A 14,712-nucleotide genomic window follows, 5' to 3' on the forward strand; every position below is an offset into this window, starting at 1 on the left:
GGCATGTCCTGGGATGCGGTGGCCGCGCGCCCAGCGTGCGGCCACATCCCTTTGGCCCATCCTATCCGCCAGGGCCAAAAATGCCCATATTTTTATCAAAACTAGTTTTACAACCCAAATATTTGTCTGAAAATTAAAATAGTTTTACAACCCAATTGAAATTGTCTTTAATAAAATAGTTTTACAACCAAATCGAAATTGTCTTGACTGAACATAAAATGGACCAATACATCTATTGGTTGCCAATGTGATCCCACACGTACTCAACCAAGTTATTTTGAAGATTCAAATGAGTGTGCCAATCACGCATCTTACGGTGGAATTGGACAAACTATTCAAATGTGGTCGGGTCTTGGTGCAGGGGCTCAATATTTTCACCTTGATAATCAAATCCTTGGTCGAAGATACTCTCATCACGCTCGTCCTCGACGATCATGTTGTGCATGATCACACAAGCAGTCATCATCTCCCAAAGCTTCCTTTCATCCCGTGACAGTGCAGGGTTTCGAACGATACCCCACCGGGATTGAAGCACATCAAAAGCACGCTCCACATCCTTTCTAACACTCTCTTGCATTTGGGCAGATCTCTTTCTCTTCTCACCTTGGGGTTTCGAGATTGTCTTCACAAAAGTTGACCACTGAGGATATATACCATCTGCTAGATAGTATCCCTTGTTGTACTAGTGGCCGTTGATCTCAAAGTTGACAGGTGGGGAGTGGCCTTCTGCAAGCCTCGCGAAGACTGAAGAATGCTGCAGCATGTTGATATCATTGTGAGAACCTGTCATGCCGAAGAAAGAATGTCATATCCAAAGATCCTGCGATGCCACCGCTTCTAATATGACAGTGCACCCGTTGACATGCCCCTTGTACTGGCCCTGCCAAGCAAATGGACAGTTCTTCCACTCCCAGTGCATACAATCTATGCTGCCAAGCATGCCTGGAAAGCCTCTAGCTGCGTTGGTCGTCAAGAATCTCTCTGTATCAGCGACAATTGGCTGCCTCAAGTACTCTGGGCCAAACACCTCGATCACAGCCTGGCAAAACTTGTACATTGACATCAGACATGTTGTCTCACTCATACGCACATACTCATCCACCAGATCGCCTGAAATTCCATATGCAAGCATGCGGATGGCCGCGGTGCATTTCTGGTAAGAGGAGAATCCAAGCTTGCCAAGGGCATCCGTCTTGCATCCGAAGTATGGGTCATGAGCAACCACTCCCTCTCGGATACGATTGAACACATGCCTTGCCATTAGAAAACGGCGACGGAATTTATCCGGCTTGAAGAGCGGTGTTGGCAAAGTAATCGGCATAGAGCAAGGCGTGGCCTCTCTCCCTGTTTGCGGTTCAGGTTGGGAGCACGGCCAGGAACTGACCCCCCTGTACTGAGGAAGCTGTCGTTGAATGTGGTCGTGAACGACCAGTGCAGCCACCACAAGATCTTCATATCCGACGACGAATCGTCCGATGAACAAAGGAAGTGATGGAAGAAAAACTCGTCTTCACTGTCTATACCTTTGTGGGCAAAATACCGAACACCTTGCGGTCGTGGTGGCGAAGAGGCCGCGATGATCACCTCGACGCAGTAGGGGTGGTTGCCGGCCGTCTACTGGCCGCTCTGGAGCTCTCGTCGGAAGCTGCCGAGGCCGCCGTGGTACGTCGCCGGCGGTCGTGTCCCCTCTGCCGCCGGCAAAGACGGCGACGGCCAAACCTCCGATCGACGGCCAAAACTACGTCCAAAGTGCGGACGTGGTCGCGGCCATGTCAAGACGTGGTTTGGTAGGGACGGACGGAGGCTGCGCGGTGAGGAAGCGGCCGGATAATAGCGGCGGCGCCGGCGGCGGGGCGAGGCGGGAAAGAGAGTGGAAGCGTTGGGAGCGGAGGGACTGCTAGTGTCCCCGACAGGCGGGCCACGGGGAGGACAAGCGCGTGCGTCCAGGCCGTCCGCGCACGTCCGTTTCACCCCAAACCGAGCGCAAGTTTGGGCCGGGGATAGGTCAAAAACGGACGAAATCAAGACATTTGTCCGTTTGAGGCCGCGCGCTGGACCGCGCTATTCGTCTGTTTTATCCCAAACGGACGGGACCGGACAGAATAGGGTCACGCGGTGGAGTTGGCCTCAAGCACGGTGGAGCTCGACGTCGACGTCACCACGTACAAGGAAGACCCGCTCTCTACTGACACTGAGTTCCCCCAACACATGATCGTGAAGAAGGTAAGGATTTTTAACGAGAAAGAAGAACTAGCTACAGCCGACGCTTCCTCGCAAATGCTCTGGTCCGCGTGATTACAGATTTGAGTATCTTTTAGGCTGTTGCCGATGCAAGAAACTTTGCGACTGCTGTATATCTATGCAAAAGTTTGTACAAGTTGAACTCTAACCTTGTTTTTCCTACGTGTAATGGTACAATCTTGTTTATTTACCTTTTTTGAGCGGGATTTTGTTTATTTACTGATCCACTATTTTTGTTGCAATTTTACTATTTCAATGTTGCAATTTGCATTTACCGAGCCTACTCCCCTATCTTGTGCACGCCTCTTGCACAATGATGGACGGTGGGCAAGCCCAAACATGCCTTGCAGTAAAGAAAAACTTTTAATCGTAACCATGCCATAACGTCGACCACTTCATTGTTTGTGTCTAATTTGGACCTGGAAAGTTTGGGACTTTAAGAGCAACTCCAATAGCTCCTGTATCGGAAAAAAAACCTACATTTACCGGAAGGGGCTGGCCATCTAATGGTACTTGCCCGCTATGCCTGTCGACGCATGAAGACTGCACACATCTGTTTTTATGCTGCCGCTTCTCACAACAGGTTTGGTCCAGGGCTTGGACGCAAGCATCCTTCACAATATCGGATGACCGCTTAGGTAGTATAGAGTCTTGGTGGATCAATACATGGAGAGAGATTCCAAAGAGGGCCAGACGAAATTTTGACACTATAACCATCCTGATCCACTCGAGAATTTGGAAAGAAAGAAATGCAAGGATTTTCGAGCAAGTGGCCAGTAATGTTGACATGATACTTGAGCTTATCAAGGAGGACATCACTGTTTGTAGAGCTGCCGGTTGTGTAGGCAACTTCTACTGATGTATCCCTTTCTCTCTTATTGCCATCTTGTAGATTCAATTTGGGTTGTACCTGTCATATTTTGAGCTTCGACTCTGTCGGCTGATAGCTCTAGACCGTCTAGACTATCAAGCATGTTGTACTCTCTTCTTTCTAAATAAAGAATGGCCAATGGCCCTTTGAGAATAAAATAGGCTCCCAACAACTCCCATAGACAACTTCAAAAATAATAACCCCATAGACCGGTTTTTATTACAAGATCCCATATAACCCCCTCCCGCATCTCTCACTCATGGGAAGTTCACCTAAAAAAAACTTATGGGAAGATGGTCCACGCCGCCATGCAAGCACCGCCGCAAGGTCGCGTATCCCCGCCTCCTCCCTTACCCCCGCGAGGTCGCGCCGCTGCCTCGAGGCCAGCCACCATCGCCACTGCACCTTCCTTGCCTCGCCTCACGGTCGCCTTGCCATGTCACTGACTTGCGAGCCCTGACGCGATTTAGTGAGAAATAGAAAAAATAGGAAAGAAGTTTATGTGAACTGAGAAAAGTAGGTGTTAGAAAACTTCCCCTAAATTATATGGTCACCCCGTAAAACAGCTTTTACGGGAAGATTTTTATAGGAGCTATTGGAGTTGCTCTAATAACGCAATAACGATAGCGAAGGAGAGAGCCTCGGGCGAACCTCTTCATTTCACTAGTGGGAGGAAACCCTAGCCCATCTTATTGCCATCTTGTAGATTCAGTTCGGGTTGTACCTGTCATATTTTGAGCTTCGACTCTGTCGGCTGATAGCTCTAGACCGTCTAGACTATCAAGCATGTTGTACTCTCTTCTTTCTAAATAAAGAACGGCCAATGGCCCTTCGAGAATAAAATAGGCTCCCAACAACTCCCATAGACAACTTCAAAAATAATAACCCCATAGACCGGTTTTTATTACAAGATCCCGTATAACCCCCTCCCGCATCTCTCACTCATGGGAAGTTCACCTAAAAAAACTTATGGGAAGATGGTCCACGCCGCTATGCAAGCACCGCCGCAAGGTCGCGTATCCCCGCCTCCTCCCTTACCCCCGCGAGGTCGCGCCGCTGCCTCGAGGCCAGCCACCATCGCCACTGCACCTTCCTTGCCTCGCCTCACGGTCGCCTTGCCATGTCACTGACTTGCGGGCCCTGATGCGATTTAGTGAGAAATAGAAAAAATAGGAAAGAAGTTTATGTGAACTGAGAAAAGTAGGTGTTAGAAAACTTCCCCTAAATTATATGGTCACCCCGTAAAACAGCTTTTACGGGAAGATTTTTATAGGAGCTATTGGAGTTGCTCTAATAACGCAATAACGATAGCGAAGGAGACAGCCTCGGGCGAACCTCTTCATTTCACTAGTGGGAGGAAACCCTAGCCCATCTTATTGCCATCTTGTAGATTCAGTTCGGGTTGTACCTGTCATATTTTGAGCTTCGACTCTGTCGGCTGATAGCTCTAGACCGTCTAGACTATCAAGCATGTTGTACTCTCTTCTTTCTAAATAAAGAACGGCCAATGGCCCTTCGAGAATAAAATAGGCTCCCAACAACTCCCATAGACAACTTCAAAAATAATAACCCCATAGACCGGTTTTTATTACAAGATCCTGTATAACCCCCTCCCGCATCTCTCACTCATGGGAAGTTCACCTAAAAAAACTTATGGGAAGATGGTCCACGCCGCCATGCAAGCACCGCCGCAAGGTCGCGTATCCCCGCCTCCTCCCTTACCCCCGCGAGGTCGCGCCGCTGCCTCGAGGCCAGCCACCATCGCCACTGCACCTTCCTTGCCTCGCCTCACGGTCGCCTTGCCATGTCACTGACTTGCGGGCCCTGACGCGATTTAGTGAGAAATAGAAAAAATAGGAAAGAAGTTTATGTGAACTGAGAAAAGTAGGTGTTAGAAAACTTCCCTTAAATTATATGGTCACCCCGTAAAACAGCTTTTACGGGAAGATTTTTATAGGAGCTATTGGAGTTGCTCTAATAACGCAATAACGATAGCGAAGGAGACAGCCTCGGGCGAACCTCTTCATTTCACTAGTGGGAGGAAACCCTAGCCCCCCCCCCCCACCCCCACCCCTGGTCAAATCTCCTCGCTAGTAAAGATCAACAAGTGCCAAGTAAAAATGGCTCATAAGAGGTCCAGCTTTTGCACCATAAAAACCAGGCCTTAAAAAAGTATTGCACCCAACTTAATTAGGTAAAAATCATACAAAAGTTGCCATTCCTTTTTAAATAAAACTACCACGCAACCCATGATTCAAGAAAACACATAATGTGTAATTCGACATGTTTAGATGATAAAAATACCCACAAAAGTTGCTATTCTTATAGGTACTCCCTCTGTAAACAAATATAAGATGAAACTTTTCGTCTTATATTTTTTTTAAGAGGGAGTAATAAACTACCACGTATACATGATTTCATGCGTATAAAAAAGCATATGTAGTTACAGAAATCAAGAGAGTTGCCATGTTATACATACTAATTTTTCCATGGCTCGTAAACTTTAATTTTCCATGGCTCTAAAATATGCCATGGATGTAAAACTAGTCCATGGTCCAGCAAAGGAATTTGCCATGGCCTGAAAAAACTTGTTATGTTCTAGGAAAACAATTTGCTATGGCTCTGAAATTAAATTGCCATGGGATCTGAATTTCAGCAAAAAGGAACATTTTCACAACTTGCCATGTCCTGCACGACACATGTTCACAAAAATTGCCATGTGACTATTATATATTTTTTTCTATTTTTTGCCATGGTGTAAGAAACAAAATAATTCAAAAATTTGGCATGTTGTAACCCCTCCCCCTCTCCTCTTAAAATTGCCATGTGATCAGTCCAAACATATTCACAACTTGTCATGCAAAGTGGGACCAAATTTATACTCCCTCTGATCTATATTATTTGTCTTAAATTTGTCTAGATACGGATGTATATGAATTAGAAGGAGTATTAAAGAATATCAACATCTACAATACTGAAGTTATACAATATGAAAATTAATGTCATACGCATCTAATGATATTGATTTCATTTAGTAAATGTTTTTTCTAAAATTGGTCAAACTTTATAAGAATTGACTTCAGATACATTTTATAGGCAAAGTAAATAAAGACGAAGGGAGTACGCGACACGGATCTTTGGAACATGGAGACCAATGCACCCGAATCTAGAAAAAAAATAAAAAGTGTCAAGAATTTTTGAAACTTTTCTGTAACAAATACGGTCTAGCATAACCGTGGTATTCTGGGCGAAGAAATTCCCGTGGTATTCTGGGCGAAGAAATATGGTCTAGCATAAAATTTTCTGAAAGGTTTCGAGGAGGAATGACTCCCGTGGTATTCTGGGCGAAGAAAGAACAAAACCGACACTATATTAAAATTACTATTCACGTTTTTTATAATCTCAAATTTGTTTTCTTGGCCCTGGAGTCGGTCGATGATATTCCTTCGCGAAACTTTTCACACCGGTGTAATGTTTAATCATGTTTGATTTCAAAAAGTTTCAGATTTTTTTTACTTTTTAAAATTCTCTAAATTATTTTTTCAATTTGGGTGCAGTGTTTTCCGAGGGTGTACCTGTTTATTTTACGGTCCATTTTTTAGACATGAAAGAAGCTTCCTCGGGGAAACCCTTCCGCGGCATGGTCGTTGGTCAAATCTGGAATTAGGCGAGCACACGCAAGTACGCAACCGCCGTCCACCGGCCCGACCCGGGCATGATACTCGTGCCGCCGCCCGTACCGATCATCCGACGGCACAGCCTCGACGAGTCTTCGTCAGCTCCGACGTTTTCTTTTCTTTTCTGGTCGCGCCAGATCGCAGGCACCAACCACAGCCAGCCACGCATCCCCCCACCCCACGCGCGCCCGCCCACCCCGCTGTCCTCCCTCCCCATACCGGCCGCTCCACCTCTCCCCAAATCCGATTGACCCCGCAACCTAGGAGCTCCGCTCCCCCACGCCTCTCGCCCCACCTCCGATCCCTCCACGGCCTCCTCCGGCGACGCCGCCAACCGCACCACCGGTCCCCGAATCTAGGGTTCCCCCGCGGCCGGATCACGCCTGGAGGCCTCCAACGATGCTGCCGTGCGCGCGGTCGGTGCTGCGGAGGAGGGGGCTGGCCCTCCTGCGCGGGTTCGCCGAGGGCGAGTGCGGCAGGGGGGAGGCGCTCGCCAATGCCAGGTGCGCGGCCACGCTGGCCGGGCTAGGCGGCGGCCGCGGCAGGGTCGGCCGCTGGGCCGATCCGCCGGCGCGCGGCGAGCCGCGCCGGTTGGGCGCGGGCTGGCCCGCGGGCGCGCAGACGAGGAGCTTCCTCGGGTGCGGCGACGGGGAGGAGGGGAGTGTCCTCTCCAAGGTCTACGAGGAGAGGCGCGTGATGGGGTAATTAATATATCAACGATGGCCCGCTTGCTCTTGGGGTGCTCTTCAGGTGACTGCCTTCTGAAATGGAAATGATTGATTCCGGTGGCTGTGTCGTCCTAGGTACTCGCCGGAGCAGATGTATGCCGTCGTCGCGGCTGTGGACCTCTACGAGGATTTTGTGCCCTGGTGCCAGCGGTCCAGGGTTATTAGACGGTATGACAACGGCTCGTTTGATGCCGAGCTCGAAATTGGATTCAAGTTCTTTGTTGAAAGCTATGTCTCTCATGTGGAGATGGAGAAGCCCAAGTATATCAAGGTGAGATTTGTGTATGTCGTCGCTCTGATAGGATAATGTAGTAGTATGAAGGCAGACAATTCAATTGTTATCACCTAATCAGATATCATTGATTCTCAAAGGATTGTAGTATAAGAAAAAAATACTAACGGGGATAAAAGTTGTTCTAATGTGAGCTGTATTGCAAGTTCAATCATATTCATGACATATGTGGTAGATATCTATTCGTTTTGTAATTGCAAAACCACCATTATGATTTAGATCATTCATCACGGTGAGCTGCAATACTTTTCCAAGGGAGTATTGCTGTCACTCGTAAGAAATTGGTTCATCACTTCCTTGGATCCGCTGAATATAACACTTCTAATCTAGTCTTTTACCGGCAGTATTATTTTTCCCAGGAGCTAATCCTAAGGTTATTTGTTCATATTCATTTTATTATTTATAAATTCTTCAACCTCTTGTATTAAGGTTGTATGTTTATATTCATTTTGTTAATACGCCCACTCGCCCAGACTCTTGTGTGGCCAGACATGATATCATTGTAGCTGAACTATAAGTAGCAAACACTTATTATGTTGCAGATAGTGTTGGTAGATTCTTCAACAGTTTCCCCAACAAGACAAAATCGTTGCATACCCTCAAATACGGTATCTAACTAGCTTTACTGCTTGTATCCCAGGCAGAGAAAGAAAATGAACTAATACTAACTGTTGTTTGCCGGTTTTGGCTGGGATGGAATTAACCCGCTTGTGAATAAACTTAAGCATTTCTGAGTTATTACCAAATTCACACTTGAACTAGCCAATATGAACAGATATTGTTGTCAACTCATATCTTAGATATTCTATTCACCTGGACATTATATATTGTGTGAAACTGTCATTGCAGTGTTATAAACCTGAGATCACATCATCCATTTAAAATCAACCTAGGCGAACATAACACGGTATGCACCAAATTTTTATTATGAGTTTTTTTTAACTTGAACTTTTGATGGCTTGTGTAAATATGGGATGATTTATTTGATAAACACGACTGTAGAAGTACTTTGCCTAAAATCTTGGAGGTGCAATTGATTTTTTTAACTGAGGTGCAATTGAATTTTTTTAACTGAGGTGCAATTGAATTTTTTTAACTGAGGTGCAATTGATTTTGAGGTCATGACATTTGATCTGCTCTTGGATAACAGACTTCCTTGAGATGTACTTTAGTACTACACAAACTGGCCGAATCTCAGCTCACTTGCACGGATAGATATTACAATACATACATATGCTGTATCACTGATCATGTCATACAGTTGTATCTCATATATGGTTGTAACAGTTCTAGTACGTGTTTTTTTATCTGATTAAGCAGCGTTGTTATTATCTACACCCACCCTAATAAGTGTAGATCTGTCTCTTCGCTTTCTAATTAATGTGTGAACTTCTAGCCTTCCAGAGCAAGCTTGGTAGCTTCTTTCACTTTGTTCTAATAAATAGGATGGTCAATCTTGGATGAAAGTCTATTTATCAACTTGGATAGTCTAGGTTGCAGTCAATCTAGTGTCCCTCTTTAACTTTCAGTATTTATCACAGCGATAGGCAGTTCTCTTTGGTACACTAGTACTTTGTTTGTCATACTTTTACCATCTTTTCTCCTGAATTGAGTAGTTGCATTGTTTTTGCTTCTGACTCTATTGCTCTGTTGCAGACGACAGCGTCTCAAAGTGGACTTTTCGATCATTTGATAAACGTTTGGGAATTCAAGCCTGGTCCTGTTCCTGGAACATGTGACCTTTACTTCTTAGTGGATTTTAAGTTTCAGTCACCACTATATCGGCAGGTAAAACTTGTTTGTTATGAGTATATACACACATTAAGTGGTTTCATTTTGTTATTTTCCATCGTCCTTATCAAGCTTTTTACCACAGGTTGCTTCCATGTTCTTCAAGGAAGTTGTTTCCAAGCTGGTAGGCTCATTTAGCGATCGATGTTTTAGAATTTATGGACCTGCCGTTCCTGTGCTGGAAAAGTCTTACGGGCATGGAAGATAAACACAAATAATCCAATTTTGAAGAACCTCTTCATGGTAACTTGTCTCGGTAAACTACAATAGAGGATGACCATGCATATAGTCCATTTGTGATGTCACGGTTCCGTTAGGCAAGTGGGTCTCGAGGGAAATTGGCCAGAATTTTCACTCTTTGGCTATTTCTGCGGAGAGATTTTTTATGTACAACTAGTTTACTATCCATGTGTAACAGCAAAATGGCCACACACACATACGATTATTTGCCTGGTCAATCGGAAAGTGTAATTCGCCCTGAACTATGGGCACAAAGCGTATAAGCATGATGTATGCTTCTGATATTATGTGAACTGCAGCCTTGTGACTTCCTCGCTTGTCTTTTGAGCCATCTTCTGTTCATTTTTTACATCATGTTTCTTTCCAGCTTAGGTCTCTTTTGATTCACAGGGTTTGGGAAGTGTAGGAATAGGAGACGTACATGAATAGGATGTACTGTCCACTGAAATCATACGTCGGGTAGCAAAACAGAGAATTTTTCCATGAAGTCCAACCTCATGCTTGTTTTCCTGTGAAAATGAGCTAAGAAGTTCCTATAGGATTGATTCCTGAGGAATGCAATCCTGCGAATCAAATAACATGTAGGCCTCTGATTTACAGGATTTGCATAGGAATTTTACAGGATCGATACTCTTTGGAATTTTTCCTTTACATGTTGTTTGATTCGCAAGAGTGCATTCCTCAGGAACCAATCCTATAGGAACTTCTTAGTTCATTTTCACAGGAAAACAAGCATGAGGTTGGACTTCATGAAAAAAATCCTCTGTTTTGCTGCACGACGCAGGATTTCAGTGGACAGACATCCTATTCCTGTACGTTTCCTATTCCTACGCTTCCAAAACCCTGTGAATCAAAGGATCCCGTAAAGGGGAAATTCCAGAGGGTGTTGATCCTGTAAAATTCCTATGCAAATCTTGTAAATCAAAGGAGGCCTTAGTAGTACATGGTTTTGCTCTCTGTTGGTAACCCCTGCTGTGACTTTTTCTGTCCATTGCCGATCACTCCTGATCCTCCCTTCCTCTAATGATTTGACTGGGTTCCTTTGTGCAACCTTCCTGACCTTGGTTTACACAGTGTTTGGGATCTAGGGTTTCTTCTTATTGCATCGAATGCAAATGGGTCGCAAAATGGGTCACAGCCGTCCAGGCCTCGGAGACCGTTGGGCAGTGTAATAGCATGTGAGGTTGATTCAGTTTTCGAGCAGAACGGGCAGGAGGCAGAGTCTGATAGACTTCTTCGGAATCGACGCTCGTTGGTGAACAAGCGCCCTCGATGCGCTAGCCATAGAAACAACCTACATCGATTAGTCACGTAGTTCTTCCCCCAGATGAAATTTGCGAACAGATCCTCTGGCCAAGAGGCAAAAGCCGCTTCATAAGCATAAGCAACAGTGAGGTGTTTGTCGTTAATCCTTCGTAAACGTGAATCTGGTACCTGCGGCATTAAGATAACAGTGGCTAATAGGGAATGCAAGGATTAAAGCTCGGTGGTAGCAGCGTTGGACAGGCGTGGTTGTAATGGAAGTCATAGGTCCTCGTCGGTTAGCACGAACGCAATTGAGACGTTCGGTTTGGTGGCGTGTGAGAAGAGACTTGGAAAGTGGGCATCTAGAGTTACAGAGCCGATCCAGAGATCCGGCCAAAAGGCAGTAGAGACGCCGTTGCCAATTTTGACATGAGTGATTGAGCGAAAAAAGGAAAGACCAAACGTTAGATCTGTCCCGACGTTCGTGTGTAACCTATGAGAGTCTCCAATATAGTGCCCACCGGCCCAGCCATTGGTGTTAGCAAGCCACGTCTCCCAGGAAGCGTTGCCTGGACAGTGGATTTTACTTAGCGACTTAAGGAGGAGGCAAATGTTGTGGGTGCGTAGGCAACGAAAACCTAGACCGCCTTTGCTAATTGCGGCACAAACCTCGTCCCAAGCAACCTTGCACCGTCCCCCATTGACAGTGTCGTCACTTTCCCAAAAGAAGGTGTGGCAGCGTTTGTCGATCTCTAGAATGGTGCCAGCATGAAGAAGCATGGCACTCATGGCGTAGGTGGGGAGGGCACGAATAGCATACTTGACGAGAACCGCCCTACCGGCCGCAGAGAGAAGGTGTCCTTGCTAACCGGCCGACCGCTTATTAACCTTGGCAATCATAGGGTGGAAATCTAGAAGCCGTAGCTTATGCGTAGATAAAGGGAGGCCGAGGTAATTTTGAGGAAAAGAAGCAAATATGCAATCTGGAGAGGATGCCATAACCGTAGCAGTGTGAGGGTCTACGTGGATCAGGGCGAACGTGCTTTTCTCAAAGTTTATTGTAAGCCCAGTAGCCAAAGAGAAGTTATGCAAAATAAGTTTAAGAGATGGTCTGAGTCAGCCTTGATGATAATGAGAGTGTTATCAGCATACTGTAGCACATGATAGGGGGGGGGGGTTCGGAACAATTGGATGGTGCAGTAGACCTTGGTTAGAGGCATGTAAAATCATGTGTTGCAGAATGTCGGAAACAATTATAAACATGTATGGAGAGATAGGATTGCCTTGCCTAAGACCATTTTTGCATGGATCCAATTCACGGGGACACCGTCGAGAAGGATAGCCGATTTACTAGAGTTATTTAACATCATAATCCAACAAATCCAAGAGTCCGAGAGACCTTTAGACTTAAAGATCTTGCATAGATAGTCCAGGAGACTGAATCAAATGTTTTCTTAAACTCTAATTATAGAACCAGAGCCGGACATTTATGTTTGTGGCATCCTTGAACAATATCAGCAGCAAGGATGAAATTTTCCGCAATGTTACGTCCCTTAATGAACCTAGATTGGTTAGTGTGGGCGAGATCCGAAATAACCAATTGAACTCTATTTGTTAGGCATTTAGAGCAGAGTTCGATGGAGCAGTTCTATAGAGAGATCGACCGAAGGTGATCTGGCTCAGAAGTTCCTCGTTTTTTTGGGCACGAGAACAATAAAGGACTTGTTAATGCGCGTAAGGTCTATGGTGCATGAGTGAAAAGTAGATAAAAGATGCATCAGATCGTTTTTACGAGATCCCAGTTTGCTTTGTAGAATGCCGACCCAAAGCCATCTGGTCCTGGACTCGCGTTGTGTCGTTCTTGGAGAGCAAGGCCTTCTTAATCTCATTTAGGGTGAAAGGCGCACACAAAGCGTTGGACTGAGACAAACTAAGACGAGATGTCGAAACCAATGCATCAAGGTTAGGGGGCATGTCATGGGCGATCGGAGAGCCAATGATTTTTTTCTGAAGTAATCGTGCAAAGCATGATATTTGCCTAAGTGTGAGGAAACATCAACTCCATTGACGGTGATGGCTTTGATCTGGTTTTTATGTACGAATGGTGGCACAAAGGTGGACGTAATCTGAGTTCTCATCTCCGAGGGCACAGTCTTTAATTTTGGCATGTTGGCGCCAGTAAAGCGCAGAGAGAGCATTGTGTCGATGCAGCAAGAGAGCCACTTGGGTGCGCAAAGAGTGTTCAAGGGTGGATAGAGTACGGGATTGTTCTATCTTGTCAAGGAAGGTGATGACAGTTTTACAGTCTTTGGTGATCACCAAAGGGGACCTTGCCTTCTTAGCCCAAGTCTTAGCCGCGGCCCGCACCCGCTTTAGTTTAGGCACAGAGAGGCCAAGTTCTGATATGGAGAAACACTGTTCCAATTTTGAGAAATAATGTTTTTGAAGGGCTGAAAACGTAGAAGACCATTGTTGAAATGGAAAATGGAGGGTTTGGGAATTTTGGAGGATGTTGAAAGAACTAACGGAACGTGGTCGGACGTTGTTCGACAGGTGGATGCGAGGGAGGAGTCTGGTAGGAGAAAGCTCCAATCGGTATTAACGAAAGCCCTATCTAAACGAACGAGGATAGGAGGGACTTAATGGTTGGAACAGGTATATAACCTATCAAGCAGGGGAGCTCCTAAAGCTTAATCTGATTAAGTACAGAGGAGAAAAAGCAGCCTCGGAGCGGTCAAAGTTGTCATTGGAATGATCACATGGCCTGAGGGTGAAGTTAAAGTCGCTAATAAACGCCCATGGGCCGGAGACGGACTGGCCCAACTAAAGCAATTCATCGGCAAAGGCTTGCTTATCTGAGGTAGTACAAGGACCATAGATTGGACCATAGATATCCGAGATTGAGAAAGCATCGTTATTAGCCTTGGCCGTGAAGTGTAACGTTAAAGAGAGCGTGAGAGAAGTAACAGAAGAAATGGAGAAGTCATGTTCATTCCAAGCGGTCAGGAGTAGGACCCCATCGACAGATCCAATTGAGGGAAGAAAGTGAAAGGATCGCAGGTTAGGGGGAAGAAAGGAGCTAGCCTTAAAAAACAAATCTCATCAAGTTTGGTTTCTTGGAGACAAATGAAGGAAGCATCGAGACCGGAAAGAGTAGATGTAACGTCAGTGCATTTTTTGTTTCTTCCAAGACCACGGACATTCCAAGAGGCATGGCCTGATCCTTGTTGATTACGAAGGGTTTAAGCACCCTGAATCTATGGAACTCACAAGGTTAGCAGTGTGGACGCACAAATACATAAGCTCTCAAGATAATTACTTGTAGGTTTGGTGGGAGTATTTGTTCGCATTTTTGAATGTTCATGTCACCGCCACGATCAAGAGTCCGGTGTATGTCCTTATCGTCATCGAGTCTTGCTGGTCGTCGCGACCCTCATGTGAACGCCACAAAACAGCTAGGTTTGGTGGCTTGTTGTCCTCTTCTTCGTCGGTGTTCCATCAACGCTAGTGTCGGTGTCAAAACCGGCGGATCTCGGGTAGGGGGTCCCGAACTGTGCGTCTAGGCCGGATGGTAACAGGAGGCAAGGGACACGAAGTTTTACCCAGGTTCGGGCCCTCTCGATGGAG

General features: G+C 45.8%; 2 protein-coding genes and 2 pseudogenes across 2 annotated transcripts; 1 reads left to right on the forward strand and 3 right to left on the reverse strand.

Annotated features, from left to right (window-relative positions):
• Window positions 1–682: 682 nt before the first annotated feature.
• On the reverse strand, window positions 683–1,321 carry LOC147980424 (uncharacterized). Its single transcript, XM_087515604.1, has 2 exons — window positions 922–1,321; window positions 683–783 (listed from the first exon to the last, which is right to left on the reverse strand). The coding sequence occupies exons 1-2, from the start codon at window positions 1,319–1,321 to the stop codon at window positions 683–685; spliced, it is 501 nt and encodes a 166-aa protein (XP_087371730.1).
• A 5,648-nt stretch (window positions 1,322–6,969) lies between these two features.
• LOC125544925 (Polyketide cyclase / dehydrase and lipid transport protein) lies at window positions 6,970–10,151 on the forward strand. Its single transcript, XM_048708709.2, has 4 exons — window positions 6,970–7,490; window positions 7,593–7,788; window positions 9,466–9,597; window positions 9,686–10,151. The coding sequence occupies exons 1-4, from the start codon at window positions 7,189–7,191 to the stop codon at window positions 9,806–9,808; spliced, it is 753 nt and encodes a 250-aa protein (XP_048564666.1). The 5' UTR covers window positions 6,970–7,188; the 3' UTR covers window positions 9,809–10,151.
• Window positions 10,152–10,298: 147 nt separating this feature from the next.
• Window positions 10,299–12,621, reverse strand: LOC147980425 (uncharacterized; annotated as a pseudogene).
• A 555-nt stretch (window positions 12,622–13,176) lies between these two features.
• LOC147980426 (uncharacterized) lies at window positions 13,177–14,435 on the reverse strand (annotated as a pseudogene).
• Window positions 14,436–14,712: the final 277 nt, after the last annotated feature.

The sequence above is a fragment of the Triticum urartu genome, chromosome 3A, assembly GCF_056163025.1.
Source record: "Triticum urartu cultivar PI428250 chromosome 3A, HENAU_Tu73, whole genome shotgun sequence".
NCBI lineage: Eukaryota > Viridiplantae > Streptophyta > Magnoliopsida > Poales > Poaceae > Triticum > Triticum urartu.

Excerpts from the sequence above, each read along its gene's own strand:
- LOC125544925 (XM_048708709.2), top strand. The coding sequence starts at position 7,189 with ATGCTGCCGTGCGCGCGGTCGGTGCTGCGGAGGAGGGGGCTGGCCCTC. Across the intron at positions 7,491-7,592 it reads GAGGAGAGGCGCGTGATGGG|GTACTCGCCGGAGCAGATGT; the intron begins GTAATTAATATA and ends GTGTCGTCCTAG. Across the intron at positions 9,598-9,685 it reads AGTCACCACTATATCGGCAG|GTTGCTTCCATGTTCTTCAA; the intron begins GTAAAACTTGTT and ends TTTTTACCACAG.
- LOC147980424 (XM_087515604.1), bottom strand. The coding sequence starts at position 1,321 with ATGCCGATTACTTTGCCAACACCGCTCTTCAAGCCGGATAAATTCCGT. Across the intron at positions 784-921 it reads CATGCTTGGCAGCATAGATT|GTTCTCACAATGATATCAAC; the intron begins GTATGCACTGGG and ends TCGGCATGACAG.